At 46.4% G+C, this 22,024-nt stretch overlaps 1 protein-coding gene across 8 annotated transcripts in view; it reads right to left on the bottom strand.

Moving 5' to 3' along the window:
* Window positions 1-22,024, bottom strand: part of MYO18B (myosin XVIIIB) — a 256,252-nt gene that overhangs the window by 26,317 nt on the left and 207,911 nt on the right. For 5 of the 8 annotated variants that reach the window (XR_014506212.1, XR_014506214.1, XM_083418971.1 and 2 more), the window contains 3 exons: window positions 19,892-20,025; window positions 14,773-14,814; window positions 11,995-12,135 (listed from right to left, as the gene is read on the bottom strand). Coding sequence is in view for 5 of the 8 variants with exons in the window: in XM_083418971.1 (XP_083275097.1) it covers window positions 11,995-12,135; window positions 14,773-14,814; window positions 19,892-20,025 (317 nt within the window). In the remaining 3 variants the exon portion in view is untranslated. The remainder of the gene's footprint in view (window positions 1-11,994; window positions 12,136-14,772; window positions 14,815-19,891; window positions 20,026-22,024) is intronic. The other 3 variants (XR_014506213.1, XM_083418972.1, XM_083418975.1) reach the window with 1 other exon arrangement.

A 22,024-nucleotide genomic window follows, 5' to 3' on the forward strand; every position in this document is an offset into this window, starting at 1 on the left:
TTCCACTGAATTGAAATGGATTCCCCCTCCTTGATCAAGGCACAAAGCTGTCTCCAAAGGGCTTTCAATCAGCCCAGCTCTGCGCTTTGAAGCACAGTATCATCTGAGGCTACCCTGATGTCAAGTTTGGTCCACCAAGGGGAGGGGAGATGACTATCTGGCCCACTGGCCAGGAAAGGTTCCCCACTTTTGCCTCACAGGATGCCGTGAGATGGGTTGATGGAGACCCTGGGGTAGCTGGCTGAACTGCCATTGTGACACAGAAGGTTGGGTGGGCTGGCATGTAAAAGGTCACTTAAGAAGAGCCTGCAGTATCAGACCAGTGGCCCATCGAGTCCAGCATCCTGTTCTCAGAGGCCACCCAAATGCCCACAGGAAACGGACATGCAGGAATCTAGCACAAGTCCACTCCCTTCTCCCAGGGTTTCCACCCATTGGGACTGAGAAGCATTTCTGCCTCCAACTATGGAGGCAGAGCTTGGCCAACATGGCCAGTAGTCGGACCCTCCACAAAACAGCCCAATCCTCTTTTCAAGCCATCCAAGCTGGTGGCCACCCCTGGTTCCTCTGGGAGGGAGCTCTATCCTTCTAGTTGCTGATGACTACGCTGCTCTTGTCCTCAGAAAGTAAGAAGTGGGGAATGGAGAAATCCGCCCCCTGAAGGAAGCCTAGGCCAGGGAGTAGTAAAGAAAGGAAGGGGAGAAATGAGAGTGGAAACGGGCAGAGATAAGGAGAGGGGCACAGAGCCAGGGACTTCAGAGGCAAGGGGAATTTATGCTGATTTCAAATAAATGCATCCTTGAGGCCTCCAAAGCTGAAAGAATTCTTGCTTTCTATTGTAGCTATGTTATATTGAAGGGGGAAATGTTTCTCTGCTCAACCGAGTGACACTTCCTCTCCCCCCTCTCTTTCTGCACATTGTCATTACATCCTGTCCCCACCCCATGCAGAATCATGGCTCATCTCCTTTTGTCTCTGGACATGCACTGTGCTTCAATTTAAGTACAGATATTATTGCATAAATTATTTCGACTAGCATAAGCGTAATCACCCTAATTGCTGTGTAATCTTCGTTAATTACTGTTGTATGTCATTTGCTTTGGTGCAGATTGCTCACTACAAAAATTCTGTTTGGCTTAAGGATGTTTTTGCATTCTCCCATTAGATCTAGCTTGAACTTAAAAGGGAGGAATGGGGGGGGGTGCAAAAGACTTGTTTTATATGGAGAAAAAGTTGTTAAGCATGAGTGCGCTGTCAGGATCATTAAAGGAGATGGATTAGCCTTACTGGATCCTAAATAAGCACATCTACTTTGTAAATTCACAGTGTCCACTGGTGGGTCATGAGCACTGTAGTTCTCAAGAGGGATGGGTAAGTCTTAGGTAATGCAACATGGATGTTTGCTTATCCTTGCCTTAGACAAGCCCTGCTTAGGAGAGCTGGGAAATGGAACCAAGTTAAGGGAGGAGCTGGCACTCAGTGTCAGAGCACAGCTGTGCATCTGGAATGTCCCAGGTTCAATCCCCAACAGCATTATCGGGAACACATTTATAGAGCTGAGGTCCAGAAGTGCTGTTGCCAGTCAGAGTAGACCACACTGGTCCTATGTGGCATCCAAACTACAAGAAAGAAGATTCCACCTAAACATTAGGAAGAACTTCCTGACAATAAGAGCTGTTCGACAGTGGAATTTGCTGCCAAGGAGTGTGGTGGAGTCTCCTTCTTTGGAGGTCTTTAAGCAGAGGCTTGACAACCATATGTCAGGAGTGCTCTGATGGTGTTTCCTGCTTGGCAGGGGGTTGGACTCGATGACCCTTGTGGTCTCTTCCAACTCTATGATTCTATGATTCTATGACCTCCCTATCATGTCACTGAAATAAAAACTTGATAACCAGGAGTGCAGTCATTCATATCACCAGCACCCACTTCCCAACAGTGTTCTCCTTTATTGCACAAAGTGCTTCTTAGGTTCAGTAGTCCTTACAACGACCCTGTAAGGCAGGGTAGCATGTGGATGGCATGCCTGATGCTGCCACCTAGTGAGAAGACAATGAACTTGGACTGGCTCAGCTAGACTCAGAATGGTCAGGCTCCAGAGAAGGAGCCAGTCCCTTAAATGGCAGCCGTCTCACACCTGGAGTCCATTTGGGGAGGCCCAGGTCCCACCACCCTTGAGTATTGGCCATACTGATTGGGACTGATGGGAGTTGGAGTTCAAGAAGATCTGGACACCAGGTTAAAAACTTAAGAACATAAGACGGGCCTGCTGGATGAGGCCAATGGTCCATGTCGTTCAGCATCCTGTTCTCACAGTGGCTAGCCAGATGCCCATGGGAAGCCCACAAGTGGGAGCTGAGCACAAAAGCAGTCCTCTCCCCTCCAGCATTACTGTGGAGGCAGAGCAGGGATGGATCAGGACCTTTAGAGGCCCTAAGCACGCAAAATATTTTGGTGCCACCGTATACAGTATATCTAACTCAAAGTATAAACAAATTTTATTTTTTTGAAATGAAACAAAACCTACAGTAAAATGGAAAATAATGTTTGTTTTTGTATACTTCCACTTTATTTATATTTGAATTTTTCTAATTACAAAATCTTTGATCAGATCCTCAAAACTAATCTTATGTAGTGCATCTGCTTCTATACTTAGTAGTGATAAGGCACCCTGCCTTGTTGCATAGTTGTTCTGTTGGGGTCTTTAATATACTTCAACTGAGAAGATGAACACCGAGCTGAGCAATTTGTGACCATTAACGTTAAAATTCTGGCAATAGAAAATTTATGTGGTGCTCCCTTCCCTTGATGCCCTAAGCACTTTCTTATTTTTCTTAATGCATAATCTCCTCTATGAATTTTGCCGGTCCTCATTTAAAGCCATCGAAGTTGGCCTCTTATAGGACCAAGTTCCATAGATTAATTATGTGCTGCATTAAGTAGTCCCTTCTTTTAGAAGGACTTCCTTTTCTCTGTCTTGAGACAGATGTCCATGTATTCTAGTGTTATGAGAGGAGAAAAAGATTTCTCTTTCCATTTTCTACATGCCACTTTCTACATGCCTTTGCTCTGAACTGAAAAGCCCAAATGCTCCAGCCTTTCCTCATAGGGGAGTCACTCCATTCCTTTGATCATTTTGGTCAGCCTTTTCTGAACCTTTTCCAACTACATAATATCCTTTTTGCGTCAAGGTGACCAGAGCTGTCCCCAATACTCTACCTGTGGTGGCACCAGAGGGTACTTGGAGGGCATCAGCATGGGGAAGGGAGCATGCGATCCAGCCAGGGTGGGCGCTAACGATGCACAGAAGCCAGCACATCCCACAGATAAATGTGGAAATAGACCCACAGAATGTGACCATGAGGGAAACTCACAAGTCCATAAAATGGGAGGCCTAATATCTTGTGCAGGGTTGTTGTCAAGATGACACGGTGCAGGAGGGTGGGCCATGCATGCTGCCTTGAGCTTCTTGGGGTGTGAGAGGGAACTTTAGACAAATTTGAGGTCCAAGGTCTTGAGACTTGGGCATATGTACCCTGGTCCTCGGAGGGCCGGCAGCCAGCCAGCCTCCCTTCATCTTGTTTCACTCTCCTCTGGGGAAGCTCACATTTTTGCCTCCCCATCAAAAAGTACAGCCGTACAGCCATGCAGCCCTCACTCTTCTCTGGCAGCAACAGACAGAGCATATGGTACAAATTCTCAAATACATTACATTATCTCTTTAAATTATCTCTGGAGAACACATCAAGGTACATTATCTCACTTGAAGTAGGGTGTTTTGATGTGGCATCTTTCATCTAACATTTGACTCATTCCAGTCTAGCAGCAGCCACCTTCCTTGGCTGGATGCTGTGACCTTAACTCCTGCACACATCACCACTTTGACTTTCCCACGGGTTGAGATCCAGCCTCTTGCAATGCTCTGTACAAACTCCTATGGTTGTGTCTTTATTGGGACCAGGGCCAACTGCACTGTGTGTTCTTTAAAAGTCTGCTGCAGTTCATTAAAACTAATGACACAACAGCAGCAATCGTGATGGTGACCTCTTCATGTCAGACTCTCTGTGCTTAAATTTGGCTCTTTCTTCTTTCATGTCTCTGGGAACAAGATGTTGTAGGAGCCAGACATAAAGGAAGGGGTTAATTTCCTTCATGAGTACAAATCACCCCATGATGTTCTGACGGAGAAGCCTTTTAAAACCAGCCAAGCTGGTGTCCATCCATCCCAACTTCTGTACCAAATTCCAGAGTTTAACTATGTGTGGTGTGAAGAAGACCTTTGGACTCTCTTGAATCTTCTAGTGTTTATCTTCATTTGAAAAGGAATATGGGAAGGTGCCTGATACAAAGTCAGACCCCTGCTCTGTCCAGCTCAAGACTGTCTAACTGCAAAAGGCAGTGGCTATGCAGGGTCTGAAGTAGGGATCTTTCCTCACCTTGTCTGAAGATACAAATGTAAGAACTTAAGAAGAGCCTGCTGGATCAGGCCAATGGCCATCTAGTCCAGCATCCTGTTCTCACGGGGGCCAACCAGATGCTTGTGGGAAATGCACAAGCAGGACCTAAGCATGAGAACAACCCTCTCCCTGGTATTCAGAAGTATGGCTGCATGGATGTCTCCTCCATGAATTTGTCCTTAAAGCCATTTAACTTGATGGCCATCACTGCCTCCTGCAGGAGGGAGTTCCACAGTTCTAACTAATGAGATGTTTTGCATGCAGAGTATGTGTTTTACCACTAAGCCATCATCCTTCCGAAAAGATAACTGTGGATTTCATGAGATCTCCAAACTGGCTGCCTCACTTTGCTTAATGGTCAGGTTGCTCTCCCTGCTTGTCAAAGTATTTTGCCAGGACCACTCTCTTCTTCCCCAGGCAGATAAACTGTGCTAGCTTCATATGAGTAGCAAAATCCACAGTTGCCAGCTGGTGGCTCCCCTCCCCTCCCCTGAAGTTGACAAACTACGCTACAGGTTGGAAGGCGGCATAAGCCCTCGAAAGCAGCACATGCAAGTTCTTTAGCTGACAACGATATTTTCTAATATGCTCTGTGTTATGCAAACTTTGCAAAACTACCCGGAACTCTGCAGAATTTCATGGCACAGCACGTACCAGGGAACTAATAAAGGGGCATTGTTACTTGGATAAATCTAGCAGAAATGCTTGAAATTGATTCCCTGCTCCTTCCACTGCCCCTCCCTGCCAATGAATGCACGCGCAAACACACACACAGCCAAAATTATGTTTGCTGGAGAGAAACGAAAGCAATCAACCAATCAATCAATCAATCAATCAGCACTACTCTGTTTGATGCTGTTTTAGGACAACTGCTCCCTCTCGTAAACCCCACACCAGGCTTAGTGCCAGACTTCAGGGGACCCTCAGCACAGGGATGCTAAAGCCCCCCCCCCCCCGCCCATTCCCCAACACATACACCCCATCACTCTGCGGCTGGTGCAGGATTTTTCTTTCTGTTGCTGCTGCAGAAAAAAAAAGGTGAATAAAGGCAGGGGGGACATGATTGAGGGGTATAAAATTATGCAGGGCACGGGCAAAATGACTAGGGAGACATTTTTCTCCCTCACTCAGAACACGAAAACTAGGGAACATCCAACAAAGCTGATTCTGGACAGGCACACTTTCTTTAGTGTGTCCCGAATCAATGTATTTCTTCATGCAGCACATGGCTAAACTGTAGGGTTTGGTAACGGAAGATGTCATGAGCGCCACCAGCATGGATGGCTTTCGAAGGGCACTGGGTAAACACATGGAGCCTATCAATGGCAACTCATCATGATGGCTGTGTGCCACTTCCAGTACCATAGGCAGTGGCCACCAGCGAGGTGTGTCCTGCTGCATTTGGTTTGTGGGCTTCCCACTGTTATTTGGTGGACCACTGTGAGAATAGGATGTTTGACTAGGTGGCCCCCTTGCAGGACTCTTATGTGCTCTCATGCCATGGTCGTAGCAGAAACATCAGGTGGCCTTTTAGCCAGGGGCATGGCATGGGGGAGCCAATGGGGCTGAGCACAGATTTTTGAGGGGCTGCAAAGCAGGCACCCCCTTCATGGATCACTGCCTTGCCGTGGCGAAGGGGATTGAATAACTCAGAGAAGCTATGAGCTATGCCGTGCAGGGCCACCCAAGATGAACAGGTCATAGTGGAGAGTTTTGACCAAACGTGATCCACCTGGAGCAGGAACCGGCAAGCCACTCCAGTATCCCTGCCAAGAAAACTCCATGGACAAAGACAACAGGCACCAAAAAGTTATGAAGCTGGAAGATGAGCCCCTCAGGTCGGAAGGCGTCCAACATGCTACTGAGGAAGAGCGGAGGACAAGTACAAGTAGATTCAGAGCTGATGAAGTGGCTGGGTCAAAGCCGAAAGGACGCTCAGTTGCGGATATGCCTGGAAGCGAAAGGAAAGTCCAATGCCGTAAAGAAAAATATTGCACAGGAACCTGGAATGTAAGAACCATGAACCTGGGTAAGTTGGATGTGGTCAAAAATGAGATGGCAAGAATAAATATTGACATCCTGGGCATCAGTGAACTAAAATGGACGGGAATGGACAAATTCAGTTCGGATGACCATCATATCTACTACTGTGGGCAAGAATCCCGTAAAAGAAATGGAGTGACCCTCATAGTCAACAAAAGAGTGGTGAAAGCTGTACTGGGATGCAATCTCAAAAATGATGGAATGATCTCAATACGAATCAAGGCACACCTTTTAACATCACAGTAATCCAAGTTTATGCACCAACCACTGGTGCTGAAGAAACTGAAATTGAGCAATTCTATGAAGACTTACAACACCTTATAGAAATGAAACCAAAGAAGGATGTTTTTCTCATTATAGGGGATTGGAATGCCAAAGTAGGGAGTCAAGAGATAAAAGGAACAACTGGCAAGTTTGGCCTTGGAGTTCAAAACGAAGCAGGGCAAAGGCTAATAGAGTTCTGCCAAGAGAACAAGCTGGTTATCACAAACACTCTTATCCAACAACACAAGAGACGACGCTACACATGGACATCACCAGATGGGCAGCATCGAAATCAGATTGATTATATTCTCTGCAGCCAAAGTTGGAGAAGCTCTATACAGTCAGCAAAAACAAAACCTGGAGCTGACTGTGGCTCAGATCATCAGCTTCTTATAGCAAAATTGAAGCTTAAACTGAAGAAAGTAGGAAAAACCACTGGGCAAGTAAGATACAAATTTAAATCAAATCCCTTATGAATACACAGTGGAAGTGAGGAACAGGTTTAAGGATTTAGATTTGGCGGACAGAGTGCCTGAATGGATGGAGGCTCGCAACATTATACAGGAGGCAGCAACGAAAACCATCCCAATGAAAAGAAATGCAAGAAAGCAAAGTGGCTGTCCAATGAGGCCTTACAAATAGTGGGGGAGAGAAGGCAAGCAAAATGTGAGGGAGATAGTGAAAGATACAGGAAACTGAATGCAGATTTCCAAAAAATAGCATGGAGAGACAAGAAGGCCTTCTTAAATGAGCAATGTAAGAAATAGAGGAAAACAATAGAATGGGAAAAACCAGAGATCTGTTCAAGAAAATTGGAGATATGAAAGGAACATTTTGTACAAAGATTACCATAATAAAAGACAAAAGTGGAAAGGACCTAACAGAAGCAGAAGACATCAAGAAGAGGTGGCAAGAATACACAGAGGAACTGTACCAAAAAGAAATGGATGTCTCGTACACCCCAGATAGTGTGGTTGCTGACCTTGAGCCAGACATCCTGGAGAGTGAAGTCAAATGGGCCTTAGAAAGCACTGCAAATAACAAGGCCAGTGGAAGTGATGATATTCCAGCTGAACTATTTAAAATTTTAAACGATGATGCTTTCAAGGTGCTACACTCAATATGCCAGCAAATTTGGAAAACTCAGCAGTGGCCAGAGGATTGGAGAAGATCAGTCTACATCCCAATCCCAAAAAAGGGCAGTGCCAAAGAATGCTCCAACTACCGCACAATTGATCTCATTTCACACGCTAGCAAGGTTATGCTTAAAATTCTACAAGGAAGGCTTAAGCAGTATGTGGACCGAGAACTCCCAGGAGTGCAAGCTGGATTTCGAAGGGGCAGAGGAACCAGAGACCAAATTGTAAACATGCGCTGGATTATGGAGAAAGCTAGCGAGTTCCAGAAAGACATCTACTTCTGCTTCATTGACTATGCAAAAGCCTTTGACTGTGTAGGCCACCAGCAAACTATGGCAAGTTCTTAAAGAAATGGGAGTGCCTGATCACCTCATCTGTCTCCTGAGAAATCTCTATGTGGAACAAGAAGCTAGAGTTAGAACTGGATATGGAACAACTGATTGGTTCAAAATTGGGAAAGGAGTATGGCAAGGCTGTATATTGTCTCCCTGCTTATTTAACTTATATGCAGAATTCATCATGCGAAAGGCTAAGCTGGATGAATCCCAAGTGAGGAGGAATTAAAGAACCTTTTAATGAGGGTGAAAGAGGAGAGCGCAAAACATGGTCTGAAGCTCAACATCAAAAAAACGAAGATCATGGCCACTGGACCCATCACCTCCTGGCAAATAGAAGGGGAAGAAATGGAGGCAGTGAGAAATTTTACTTTCTTGGGCTCCATGATCACTGCAGATGGTGACAGCAGTCACGAAATTAAAAGACGACTGCTCTTTGGGAGAAAGGCGATGGCAAACCTAGACAGCATCTTAAAAAGCAGAGACATCACCTTGCCAACAAAGGTCCGTATTGTAAAAGCTATGGTTTTCCCAGTAGTGATGTATGGAAGTGAGAGCTGGACCATAAAGAAGGCTGATCGCCGAAGAATTGATGCTTTTGAATTATGGTGCTGGAGGAGACTCTTGAGAGTCCCACAGACTGCAAGAAGATCAAACGTATCCATTCTGAAGGAAATCAGGCCTGAATACTCACTGGAAGGACAGATCGTGAAGCTGAGGCTCCAATACTTTGGCCACCTCATGAGAAGAGAAGACTCCCTGGAAAAGACCGTGATGTTGGGAAAGATGGAGGGCACAAGGAGAAGGGGACGACAGAGGACGAGATGGTGGGACAGTGTTCTCGAAGCTACGAACATGAGCCTGACCAAACTGCGGGAGGCAGTGGAAGACAGGAGTGCCTGGCGTGCTCTGGTCCATGGGGTCACGGAGAGTCGGACACGAGTAAAGGACTAAACAACAACAAAGCAGGCACCCCCCCCCATGCAGGCACCCCCAGCAGAGCCTAGCGCTCCTCTCCTGGCATCAGAGAAACTTAACGCACACAGAGAGGAGCATTGGGCCGGGCTGTGCTGGGGGCACTGGCGTGGGGGCAGCTGGTTCATGCCCGCCAAGTGCCACATTGGCTGGCCAGGCTCCCCCTATGCAGGCAGTCAGGTGGCACAGTGTGGCCCTGCTTGGCTCCAGTGCTGTGCGGGATAGTTCTAGTGATGTCAGTGGCGAGGGCTGGAGTGCCATGGTGGCCTCCTTCACCCTCCATGCACACACACCCGGCGCATGCATGCGCACCCTCCGGAGTGCATGCACCTGCCCTGGGCACCATAAGCTCATGCAACGCCACTGCTTAGATGCGTGGCTAGATCTTTGTGGCAACATTTTCCCAATGGTCAATTCTTTAAAAATGAAGACCGTTTTTCATAGAGAGGTGCATGTTGAGCAGAGGTGGGATTCATCTTTTCATCTGGTGCTGATTGTTTTTAAACTGCAACTCTTTCCTCCATTCAAGCTCATTTCCTGTCGCCGCCACCACTTACGTTCCAAAGGCATGTTTAGACCTGAAAATATCCACCTAGGAATCTGAGGGCAGGGAGAGAAAATCTGGAAGGGGGATGAGCTGGAGCACAAGAACAGCCAGTGGTTAAGCGCAGCCTTACTCCAACAACTCCTCTGTTAAAATCTCAATCTCCGCCCCACCTCATATTAGAAGTGCTGTTTAAAAAGTGGCATCTGAGGGGCTGCTGCTTTGGGGGACTGGGGGTCTTGCTAAGTGACTCTCCTGCTTTGGAGCCTTTGAAACAGAGAGAAGAAATCCCCAGAGGAGAATCGCTTGCGTACATTCAAGATGTTTGTTCCCTGAAAGGACCTGCAGACCTTTATTAGAGATGAATATCAGCAAGCGACCCACGTTGTGAGTAAATGCCATTGCTTGGAACTGGTCTTTGAAAAATTAAAGTTGAAGAGACCTCTAAATATTTGACATTTGCAGGGGAGAGAGAGAGAGAGAGAGAGAGAGAGATTTTTTTATATATATGGTTTGCTTCTCTTCCAGAATGGCAAGGATTAGGAAGATGATCCATGGAGAAAATAAGCAAATGAAGTCAGCTCAAGACAGACTTTGTTCAAAGCTGCAGCTACTGGCTGCTGAGCAGCCTTCCAAGTCAGCCTGAGGTAGTATGTGCTAAGAATGGAAGGATCTCTTGGCTGGATCAGGCCAAAGGCTAATAATAATAATAATAATAATAATAATAATAATACCTTTATTGTCAATATACAATATACAACCTGTGTACAATGAAATGAACCAAACCTGCCCCCCAGCAAACACTCAATCTCATTGCACTCTGTGTGCTTGTTGCACAAAGCACCAACCCCAAAAGTCAATTGCACTATATTATTTTCCGTTCAGCAGCCTAACAGCCTACGGATAAAAACTGTTTTTTAGCCTGTTGGTATGACTGATTATATTTCTATATATCCTGCCAGAGGGTAGAAGATTTAAAAGGTCTGGCCAGGGTGTGAATCATCCCTGAGAATTTTTCTCGCTCTCCTAAGGCATCTATCCCTTGCGATATCATCTAGCGGGCTCAGGGGACAGCCCATGTGCTGTGTTCATTACCCTCATTACCTTTCTGTCCGTGGCTGTCAAGCCAACGTACCACACTGTGATATAATACGAGAGGACACTTTCTATTGTGGACCAGTAGAAGGAGGTCATCAGTTGTTGTTTAACATGGTTCTTTCACAAGACCCTGAGGAATTGGAGTCTCTGTTGGGCCTTCCTAACAACCTGAGTTATATTGTTTTTCCAAGTGATGTCTTCACTAAGGTAAACTCCCAGGAATTTAAATGGACTCTCTCCACACAACCCCCCCTCCCCCGGATATACAACGGGGCTAGTTCCCCTCTCTTCGTCCGAAAGTCCAACACCATCTCCTTTGTTTTGCTAATATTTAGGTGCAAGTTATTCTTTAGGCAAAATGTAGATACTTTTTGAACCTCCCCCCCATACACTGATTCATCTCCACCTGTAATTAGACCCATTATGGTAGTATCATCTGCAAATTTAATAACTGCAGTAGATGGATCAGATGAAATACAATTGAGTTCACACAATGGGTCAGACAGAGGCAGGGCCAGAGCACAGCAGCAGCTCCCAGGATCTGGGATCCAGCAGCACATTGGCCCTGATTTTGGAGGCTCTACCCCTCCCCTCTATGCTAGCCAGGGTGGAAGGGATGGTTGCCAGGTACAACCCACAGAGAGAAGGTCCACCCTTTGTATCAGAGGGAGGGGCTGGATAGCATTGCCAGAATTTACACAGCCCCCGTTGCCCTGCTCAGCACACCAGGGGACTGACTCCTTAGCAACTAAAAAAAAAAAATCTCTCTCAAGTTAAAAAGATCACACATAAAGTGTTGCAACTTTTAATTACAGTACTATATAAGGTGAACACCAGGGGGAGGAGGGGAGCTGGGGTTTGCTCACTGACAGGTCTAGATTACAATTCAGGGCTAGAATCTCCCTAATTAGTGTGTTTGGGGGAAGGGAAGGTAACGTCTCAAAATGCAGCAAGCTCATATGGCCTCCATTTTCCAGATCACGCTCCAGTCGGAGGAGTCAGGTCAGGTCTGGATTGTTTCAAGTTGGGGCTGATCTGAATTGGATCCAGGGAATGGAGGTGGACATGCACAGCCCTAGTTTCTACAAACCCGTTGCATTGCTCAGAAGACACCCCTTTTCGTACACAAGAATGAGTCTCACCTCAGGCTCTGGGTACCACGGCTGTCCACGGTTTGCCTGGATGGAGAGGACCATGCCGATGCCAAACTGGACCACGATTTGACGCTTTCTTCAGGTTCCAAGTTCAAGCTCATGGTTGACCCCAGACTCAGCTGACTCTCGCTGTAAGCGGCAGAACACAGAAGGGTTGTTGTGAGGCTAAACGGGCAAGGAGAGAGGCCTTTGCCTACCCGATGCCCTCTGGGTGTTTTTTGACTACAACTCCCATGGGTTGTGGGGCAGTGCATGCACGCCACCCTGAATTGCCTGGAGGAAGGGTGAGATGGCACAAATGGAAGTTCATAGAAAATTTGAAAGAATCTAAGAATCAAGAAGCTGTTTAAGAAAACTGCAAATATTTATTTCCACACTCACAACAATTGTGCACAATCAGCTCCTGTGCTTTGCAAGTGCATTTGCTTTGAACATTTGTGGTCTTGCATAACATATTCATATGATTTTTCCATATATGATTATTGATAGGTAATGCAATTATTGTTTATGTTGTCTCAAGCCCTTGATTAGTTGCATCCGGTGTGCCTGAGACAACACCTGTTGTATTTATGCTGTTGTGAGGGATTTTATTCAGGGGGTTGATGAATAGTGAGAGTGGAGAAACCAGTTAAAGTTGCATTTCCAGCTGAATTTGGGGAAACCATTTGAAGCATCTGTTGTGTTGAGCTATTTCAATTGCTTTTGTTTGATTTGCTCACTGCCAACTGCTGAAATTCTGTAAATTTTGATAATAAACCTGATTTGCAATGGGGGTGGAATAATTTTAATTGCAACTGTAGATGAACTTGGGCAGGCTGTGGGCTGGAGACACATCCCTTCCACCCTGGCTATAACAATAAAGTATAGTTTGCTATAAACCAGAAAGTGAAGCTTGAAATCTCTTCCCTTCAAGTGCAAAGTGGAGATGTTATATCTGAACCAAGCCAAATTATGGGGGCCTTTTTACAGACAGGGCTTTTTACAGATAGGACAGAAAAGTGGTTCTTCCACCAATCACTTTGTGGATGTAAAATCTGCATTGTTGGGAATGGGGGGGGGGGGATAGCTCAATGGAGAGTCCCTGCCCTGCATGCAGAAAGTCTCTGCTTCCATTCCCAAAGGCATCTCCTGCCTGAAAGCCTCGAGAGCTGCTGCCAGTCCATGTAGGCAACACTGAGATACACAGGCCAATAGCCTGACTCTGCCTAAGGCATCTGCCTACGCTGAATGCTCATCTGCACCACATATATCCCAACTTTGTTTTCTCTTCTACATGGACAATTATAACAATCCAAATGCATATCCATATATAGAGATTACCCTGAATCTCACAACTTCCCCCCACCCCCTCCATGGGTCCTATTATTGTTGCAGGGATTTATGTATAGGTTGGGGGGGTTACCCCTCCAGCAGATATCATGCACATGCAGCCCACTACCAAAACCAAAAGCACAATTGCTTTTGTGACTTTTGTGAATTGTCCCCACAAAACACCCCATCACAGTTTCAAAGGGCCTCTGCTGCACGATACCAAATGTAACAATTCGCTGATAAATGTATCTATGTACTGGCTCACTGGGAAAACTTCAGAAATTCCTATAGACATGTAAACTCAGCTACTCAGCAGCCCCTCTGCCTGAGTGATAATTCCTGGCATCCTGATACCTGAGTGCCAGACAGGTAGCCATTCCAGAAATAACAAACCCAGATGAAGACAAAAGGGTGTGATTAACTTGGCTGGGAAACAGGGAAATGTAAATATCTCTTTTGTTACATTGATGGGTGTTTGGTGGAGGGCAAGGAGAACCATGGGGTAGGGTCCAGGATGCTCAAATTACTGCCACCAGACCTCCCCTTGCACGATATAACCATGATGTATGAGTGATGTAGTTTGGGGGGGGGGTAACATGGGGATTAGCAGCTAATAAAAGTTTGGGGGCTCTTTTGTTCAGGGCTTCCATCTTGTTCCACCTGGCGGCAGGCGGGAGTCCTGGCGCCACAGTCTTCAATAAAGACCAAGCCTACTGGCTGCTGTTTTGCTCTGGTATTCCTGGCTGGTGTCCTTTTTTGTGTGTCCAAGGGAGCTCTCAGATTTTTCTGTTAACAGTTTCCGTTAACATTATCAACATTTACAACTGCATATTATTCAATACTCTATATTTTATTTCAATCCAAATTATCGATAGTATCTGTTACATTACAAGTAGATTAAAATCCTGCCAGTTGTTTCCATTTGCTTGCAGGGGTCTCCTAGATATGTTATATTTTTTTTTCCCAATTCTTTTAAAAGTTTTTGTCCTCTTGGTTTCTGAGTTTACCAATCAGCTTTGCCATTTCAGCATAGTCCATCAGCTCAACTTCTCATGAACTTTTGAGGTATCTCCTCCTTCTTTATGACCCATTGAAAAATCAAGCTGGTTCTAAAAACCTGAAGACTATCCCACTACTGAACCTATTGAGACAATAGAAACTCCCATTTATTTGCAGAGGCAGGAGGGCAGAGATTGAAGAAGCTGTTAATATCTGCTGTATGTTAAGAGGCATAGCATTTGGGAAGATCAATGTGGGCTCAGCAAATGTAAAAGGGGATAAATCTGAAAAATTGATTGGAAACAAATGGAAGGGCATGGACCATCTCTCTCTCACACACCCCCATATTTGGGCTGCTGTTCAATGAGTGTACTTTTTGCAGTTGTTAATCAATGTGTTTTATCCTCTAGTCCCACGTAAGCTTGAATCAGGCATTTCCCGTTGGAGTTCACTTACGTGTCTCCTCTTGAGCTGAGCGATTCTCGAGCCGTCTGAACACTACATGGGAGAGAGGAGAGACAGACAGGGATCAGTCACTCTTCCCAGTGAGGACTAATATTGTCCATCCCTTCTGCAGCAGACTCCCCTGAAACAGAGACATGCACTTGCCCCCGGCAGCCCTTTTGCTGGAGGAAATGTTCAGAAGGATCTTCCTTTAAGGAAAGGGTGGGAGCAAAGAACCTTCACTTTTTAAAAAACCTGTGGGGGAGTCTAAGTGATTGTTTTTATTTAGGAAAATCTTATCATAAAGCAAAGGATCCCTGTGGTACCTTTATTTGCACACAACCACGCAAATACACACACACACACACACGTGCACACATACAGGCACACAAACATCCCACCTTTCCTCCAAGGAGCTCAAGGTGGCATACCCTCATTTCATCCTCACAACCACCCCGTGAGGTAGGTTAGGCTGAGAGAGGCCGTGATGGGCCCAAGGTCACCCAGTGAGCTTCACGGCCAAGAGGGGATTTGAACCTGGGTCTCCCAGGTCCTAGTCTAACATTGGCTCTCCTAGACCTTTCCACAGAACTTTACAACAGTAACACTTTTTGCTTTGCTAACCAACCCCAGGATTAGGGTTGCAACAGACCAGGAGTCAGCAACCGTTTTCAGCCGTGGGCCGGTCCACTGTCCCTCAGACCTTGTGGGGGGCTGGACTATATTTTGGGGAAAAAAATATGAACGAATTCCTATGCCCCAGAAATAACTCAGAGATGCATTTTAAATAAAAGGACAAATTCTACTCATATAAAAACATGCTGATTCCAAGACCACCTGTGGGCCCGATTGAGATGGTGATTGGGCCTCATCCGGCTCCTGGGCCTTAGGTTGCCTACCCCTGCAATAGACGGTCCTCATCCGACACTCTAAACACGACACCATATATACGCATCCCTAATTTGTGGTGAAAGAAAGACACAACTACAGATGAGTGAATGTGTCAATTTCAGTTTCCCTCAGCTTCTCATTTTCCTAATATTAATTTCAGTTTGCCACATTTACACAGTCAAAAGTGCAAAATTCACCAGCATTTTAGTATAGAATTATCCTAACATACACATTTTGCAAGCAATCTCCCTTATATAATGAAGATTTGTATACTATTTTCAGTATGATGTGCATTCCAAAAGATAGATGCATTTCAGTCAGTGAACTGTTTTCCATTAGCACCAGGGAATGGTGGAAAGTTATTTTACAGAGGCCAACAGAGCATGGGAAATGGAGCATGTGATCCCTTTGTGGTGCCCTTTCCCTGCAACCTGCTATCACCCACAGGCAGGGAACCTTGAGGCCTCCAGATGTTGCTGAACTACAACTCCCATCAGCTTCAGTGAACATGGCCAACGGCCACAGACGATGGGAACGGCAGTCCAGCAACATTGGGAGGTGCCCCTCGGGTGCTGTAACTCCACCAACCCCTGGAAAAGCTGAGATAGCAAAGATGTTCCGGGTTGGGCTCCTGGAGGATGGCTCAGCATCCCTCCAAGCGTGCAGGGGAAGCAGAGCCCAACTTTGAGCAAGGCAGGCCTACGTGAGAGGAATTTGCTGGCTGCTCCGGGGCAGGGTCGGAATAGTTTGGCTGCTCACAGAAAGTTTACATTGTGAGTGGCCCCTGCTGTCATGTTTGCCTTCACTTCATGTCATTCGTTTTATGCATTTTATTTGACAGAGAAGAAAGCACCCAACTGCCAATGAGAGAGGGAGAGAGAGGGAAAAACCACAACCAAATTGGGAGTGAGAGGGGGAGACACACAAAACAAAATGCTTTTCCTTTGAAGCCTGGCTGCTCAGAAACCATGCCAAGGCATACGCTTCTGAATAGAAGTCTGCTAATTATGGCAGCTGCAAGCCAAATCACTTACGCAGTGGCCTCCATCCATAAATTCTCGCCGGCTGAGGAGAGCTCCTCAGCCAGCCACTTGCAAGGCTCAGCTTGGCTTGGCTCTGGGCTCGTGTTTGCCAAAGTATTCTCTTACCTTACAAAGGAGCTGATATACTGTTGTTATATCTGTCTGACTTGAGAGACAATGGACTGAGCTTCTGGGGTTGAAATCAAACTGCTGTGTTAGCACCGGTGACCTCCCTGGGGCACAAGCCAACGTAGGGTGTCTGGAGGTCCTGAGCTGCCCAAATGACAAGACCTCCTCTCAGTCTTGCTGATGTGGTCCAAAGGAATGCAGAGCAAGACATTTGGCACCAGCTTAGTTGCAGGAGTTGCTAATAACAACTGGACAGCCCTCCCTGGGGTGCGTGACAAATCTGTCAAGTTCAGTCTCCGTTTCACTTTTTTTCCCAATATTAAGGTCACTTTGCCATGTTTCCACATTCCATATGCCTTTTTTTTAAGGCCTCATGAAAATTTGTCGGCATTTTACTTTGCACTTCTCCCAATACACACATTTCTTCAAACAAATCTCACAATAGTGCATGTTTGTGTGATATTTTAATAAATATATGCATTTTATACATAATACCTTGTGGGGAAACTGCACAAAATTCAGATACAGTGGTATCTTGGGTTAAGTACTTAATTCGTTCTGGAGGTCTGTACTTAACCTGAAACTGTTCTTAACCTGAAGCACCACTTTAGCTAATGGGGCCTCCCGCTGCTGCCACACCGCTACTGCATGATTTCTGTTCTCATCCTGAAGCAAAGTTCTTAACCCGAGGTACTATTTCTGGGTTAGCGGAGTCTGTAACCTGAAGCGTATGTAACCTGAAGCGTATGTAACCCGAGGTACCACTGTAATTTAAATTCTACAAAAAGTGTCTTAGCTACAAGGTGAGAGGCATTGCCCCCTCCTTCAGGCTTCCCTCAATAATCCTTCTGCATCCCTCCAAAATTGGGGTATTCCACAGCTCAACCTGTGTATCAGTGTATCAGTGTATGATGGTGTATCAGTGAAGGAATTACCCTCTGGTTTAGCTTGCCTCTGGGCACTGAATCCTCTGTTTGTCTGGGTGGTTTGTCGAAAGTTCTTGCTATGAGCATGGCTGGGACAGTTTAGATTTCAGCATCATCTCACCCGCCCACTACAGGTTGCGATGAGATCATCACAAGCCTCTTCTTTCTCCCTGAGATTTCCAGCAATGCCTTATGGCCTGTTTGTACAGGTCAGTTCACACAGAAAGATGGCTTCATTTTGGTTCACACAGTTTCAGAAACCAGGAATCAAGCAGGTTCACATTAACATGAGAATTGACTCATCTTCATTCCCGCTCTACCTGCCATGGATTACTCTAACCCTTTTTAAAAACTACCTTAGCCAAAGGCCAGGAACATGTCTTGTGGCAGTGAGTTTCATAGTCTCATCTAACTTTGCACATCTATGACCTTCAGGGGGCAGGAGCAGCTTCAGGTGGACTCGATGCAGCACACGTCTCAACCTCACTGCTCCTGATTATGCACAGTGGAACCCCAGGAGGCATCAGATTGAGGCCAAGTTGCTCTCGCCGCTTTTTTACTTTTTTAAGGTTCTTTTGTTGTTTTCAGCTCCTGGGACCAGTTCCCTTTCCTGCTCAATACCCTCACCCCAGAGTCAAACACTAAAGGTCGAGTTCCCATCCACCAGGAGGAAGTGTGGAAATGCATTGGCTCCAGACTGGTTTCTCTCCACCTCGTGCACTGAGTCATCCCTCTGCAAAGTGAGTCCATCACGTGATGCTGCCACAAAGATGAGAGGTTTTCAGCAGAGACTCAAGGAGCTGCTCTGCTCTGGCCTTTGACAAATTAGGAGGGGAAACCTCACTGAGAGAACTTGCCTGGCCCTACACTCAAAAAGCCACAAGAAAAGCCTCCTGGATCAGGCCAATGGCCCATCTAGTCCAGCATCCTGTTCTCTCAGGGGCCAGCCAGATGCCCATTATAGGAAGCCCTCTCCTTTCCTGCAGCAGCATCACTGCCTTCAACTGTAGATGCAGAGCATGGCCATTGGCAGCCCCCACCATGAATTAGTCCAATCCTCTCTTAAAGCCATTTAACTTGATGGCCATCACTGCCTCCTGTGGCAGAGAGTTCCATACTTTAGCTATGCACAGCATGAGGGACACTACCAATATTTAGCTACAATATTTAGATAACTCTCTCTCTCTGTGTGTGTGTGTGTGTGTGTGTATAGTTTAAATTCTATTAATGTTTAATTGTTTTTAAGTGATCCCCACACACACTGCCTTTGTTTTTAGCTGTTCCTATTTTATCTGTAAGCTGACTTGAGTCTGTCAGGGAAAAAGGCAGGACAACAACAACAATAACATCCATGAGTTCCAGTGTGACCAGGGGAAAAACCTCTTCTTCCACTCTCTCCATGCAATGCATCATTTCATGGAGTGTGGTTTGTTCCATGCTGAAGTTAGATTAGGCAGCGGGGAAGCTCTAAAAGGAAACCCCTGTCCTAAAAGATGGAAGCTGTATGGATGTGTATCTGCACACAACACACCATAGGAATCTGCCTTCTGCTGAGACAGATCAGTGCTGTCTGCATTGACTGACAAGGGTTCTCCAGGTTTTCAGGCATCACATAATCGTACAGCTGGAAGGGAATGCCCAGGGTCACCTGGTCCAGTCCCTGCAAGGCTCTTCATCAGGGATTGGACCAGGAGCCTTCTGCAGGCCAAGCAGATAGCCTCCTGCTGAGTTTTGGGCCTTTCCACACACAGCTGGCCAGACAGTATGTGCCACAGCCACCATTTCCTAGCTGCACTACTTCACAGGGGCACTGAGATGTGAAAGCGCACCCACCCAGAGCACCCAGCTCCAAAGCCCCAACTCCAGCCAGCTCTGCTCCACCCCACCCCTTGACCTGGGAAGGCTCTCTGGGGCTGTGCCTTCTGGCTTTTCTTCACACACTGCACTGGGGGCTCCACCCCCAGGCACTTTTTTAAAAAAATAATAATATTGATTTCACAAGTTTTGATTTTTTTCACACAGACAACCAGGCCTCTTGAATGGTGCCAGTCGAAAGCACCCGCAGGCAGCCCTGCCAGGAGCCCAGAGTCTGAAGAGGAAGGGTGCGGGGGAAGCAGCAGGCTGGCTTGAGAGGCGGAGACCCAGTCCTGCCAGCACACTCACCTCTCCCTATCACTGTCGTCACTCGACTGCACTTCTTCCAGAGCCACCTGCAAGTCCGCAATGCGGCGGATGGAGGTCTCCAGGTCTGCCTGCAATGTCTGCCTCACTGCAGAGAGCTCGTCCACTTGCTTCTCCTGGAGAAACATGAGCACGGGGGGGGGGGGGGTTAGTGGTAGCCCAGGAAGCAACACACAAGCAAGGCAGTCCTGAACAGGTCAGCTCAGCAAATCATTTGCTCAATGCATTTCTGTTAAGGTATTGTGCTTTATTCTAGAAAGTGGAAGGTGGTTTGAAAAAAGACAATGTGGTTAGAGTGACAACCCAGGTCACTCATTAAGCCAGGGATGGAGAACCTGCAGGCCTCCTCTTGGACCACAACTCCCATCAGTCCTAGCCAGCATAGTCAATGGCCAGAAATGATGGGAGCTGCAGCTCAACCACATGTGGAGGGAACCACTTTCCCCAATGCCAGCACTGCAAAGAAAGCTGCTTCACACCAAGTCAGGCTCTGCCCTGTATTGTCTGCACTGACTGGCAGCAGCTGTCCAGGATTTCAGGCCAGGTGCCTTCCCAGCCCCACCTGGAGAGCTTGGGGATTGCACCTGCAACCTCCTGTATCCAAAACAGATGCTTTGCCACTGAGCTAAGTGCGAAACAAGATTCCATTTTCATGGTCTGGCATAAAGGGCTAACTTTAAAAGGAACAGGGATAGCTGCCTTACGCTGTGCTTTGTGACCTGGGCTTTGCTCGGAAAATATCCAGAAAAAGGTGTGTTTTGAAAATGGATTTGAAGGAAGAGAGGAAGGTGGCAACGTGAGGCATTCCCAAAAACAAAACTAGGCTATTTATGTATGCAACGTCAGCAGCAAGGGTTATAGTGGCAAAACACTGGAAAGATAAAAACGTGAGGCATCCAAGAATAGGTATCTACCCAAGGACCTCTATGCAATAACAAAACAATCTCTAACCCTGGACCCAGACAGAATTAGCTCTCCTGCCAGGCTGTTGAAAGCGACTTTCCCTTGCTCACAAAGGGTTGCTAGCTCTGCTGCAGCCAGACTCAAAATTGCCAAACATTGGAAGTCTGCATGAGGTCCCTCTAGGGCTGGGTGGTTTGAGAGGATGTGGGACATTGTCTTGCTTGAGTATGTAACCCATCACAAGGGTTATGAAATGAGGCCATCTGGATGCTGTATGGTTTCTGTTCCTATGATTTATAAATAAAAACAGTGCACTGCACAGCCCTCAACAACACATGTCTTCAAGGTACAAGAAAAGTTACAAGAATCTGGCTCACAAAGAACTTTCTGGCAGTAAGAGCTGTTTTGCAGGGGAATGGATTCCATCAGAAGGTGGTGGACTCACCTTCCTTGGAAGTTCTTAGGCAGAGGTTGGATAGCCATCTTTGGTTAAGATACTTTAGTTGAAATTCCTGCATTGCAGGGGGTTGGACTAGATGACCCTTGTGGTCCCTTCCAACGCTACAGTTCTATGACTCTATATGACTTCTGAAATGTCCCTTTGCAGAATCTATTTTATTACAGTCTGCAAAGTGTCCTGAACGTTCTGTCCATTTTATTCCAACTGCAATAATTTGCTTCATACATTCATTGATCTTCGTTTTATTGTTTCTTTGTTATTCCTGAAAACTATGGTAAATGAAGATATCTCTACTATCATTATTTCTTTCTTTTTTTAAAGGACAATTAAAAGTGAGGGTCAAATCAGGTAAGTGTTCGGCCAGGCATGAGGCTGGAAGGAAGGAATTACAGCAGCAGGAAATTGACTGAAAGTGCACTGGAAGGCAAATTCGCATGGGTGGCTCTTTCCACCTCCCTAAATGCCTTGATCTGATGAGACTCAGCTGTGCTGAGGAGGGTGGCTGGAGCAGAGAAAGGTGAGCTGCCTGCTGGGCAGATGAGACATTGGCCTCGGTTAAACTCCTAACATTTCTCTGATATTGCATCCACCTTTCCTGTAGGGAGGGAGTGATGTATGCTGAACAGACAGGAGGCTGCAAAAGGCTCCTAGGATGGGCAGGCTTGGCCTTCTGGGGTTCACCCTTGAAGGCCCTTGATCTGTTTGCTTCGCATGGTTCCCTTCACTTGCTGAAGTGGGAATCTTCTCTAATG

Source organism: Podarcis tiliguerta, assembly GCF_965153285.1.
Source record: "Podarcis tiliguerta genome assembly, chromosome: 16".
Taxonomy (NCBI): Eukaryota; Metazoa; Chordata; class Lepidosauria; order Squamata; family Lacertidae; genus Podarcis; species Podarcis tiliguerta.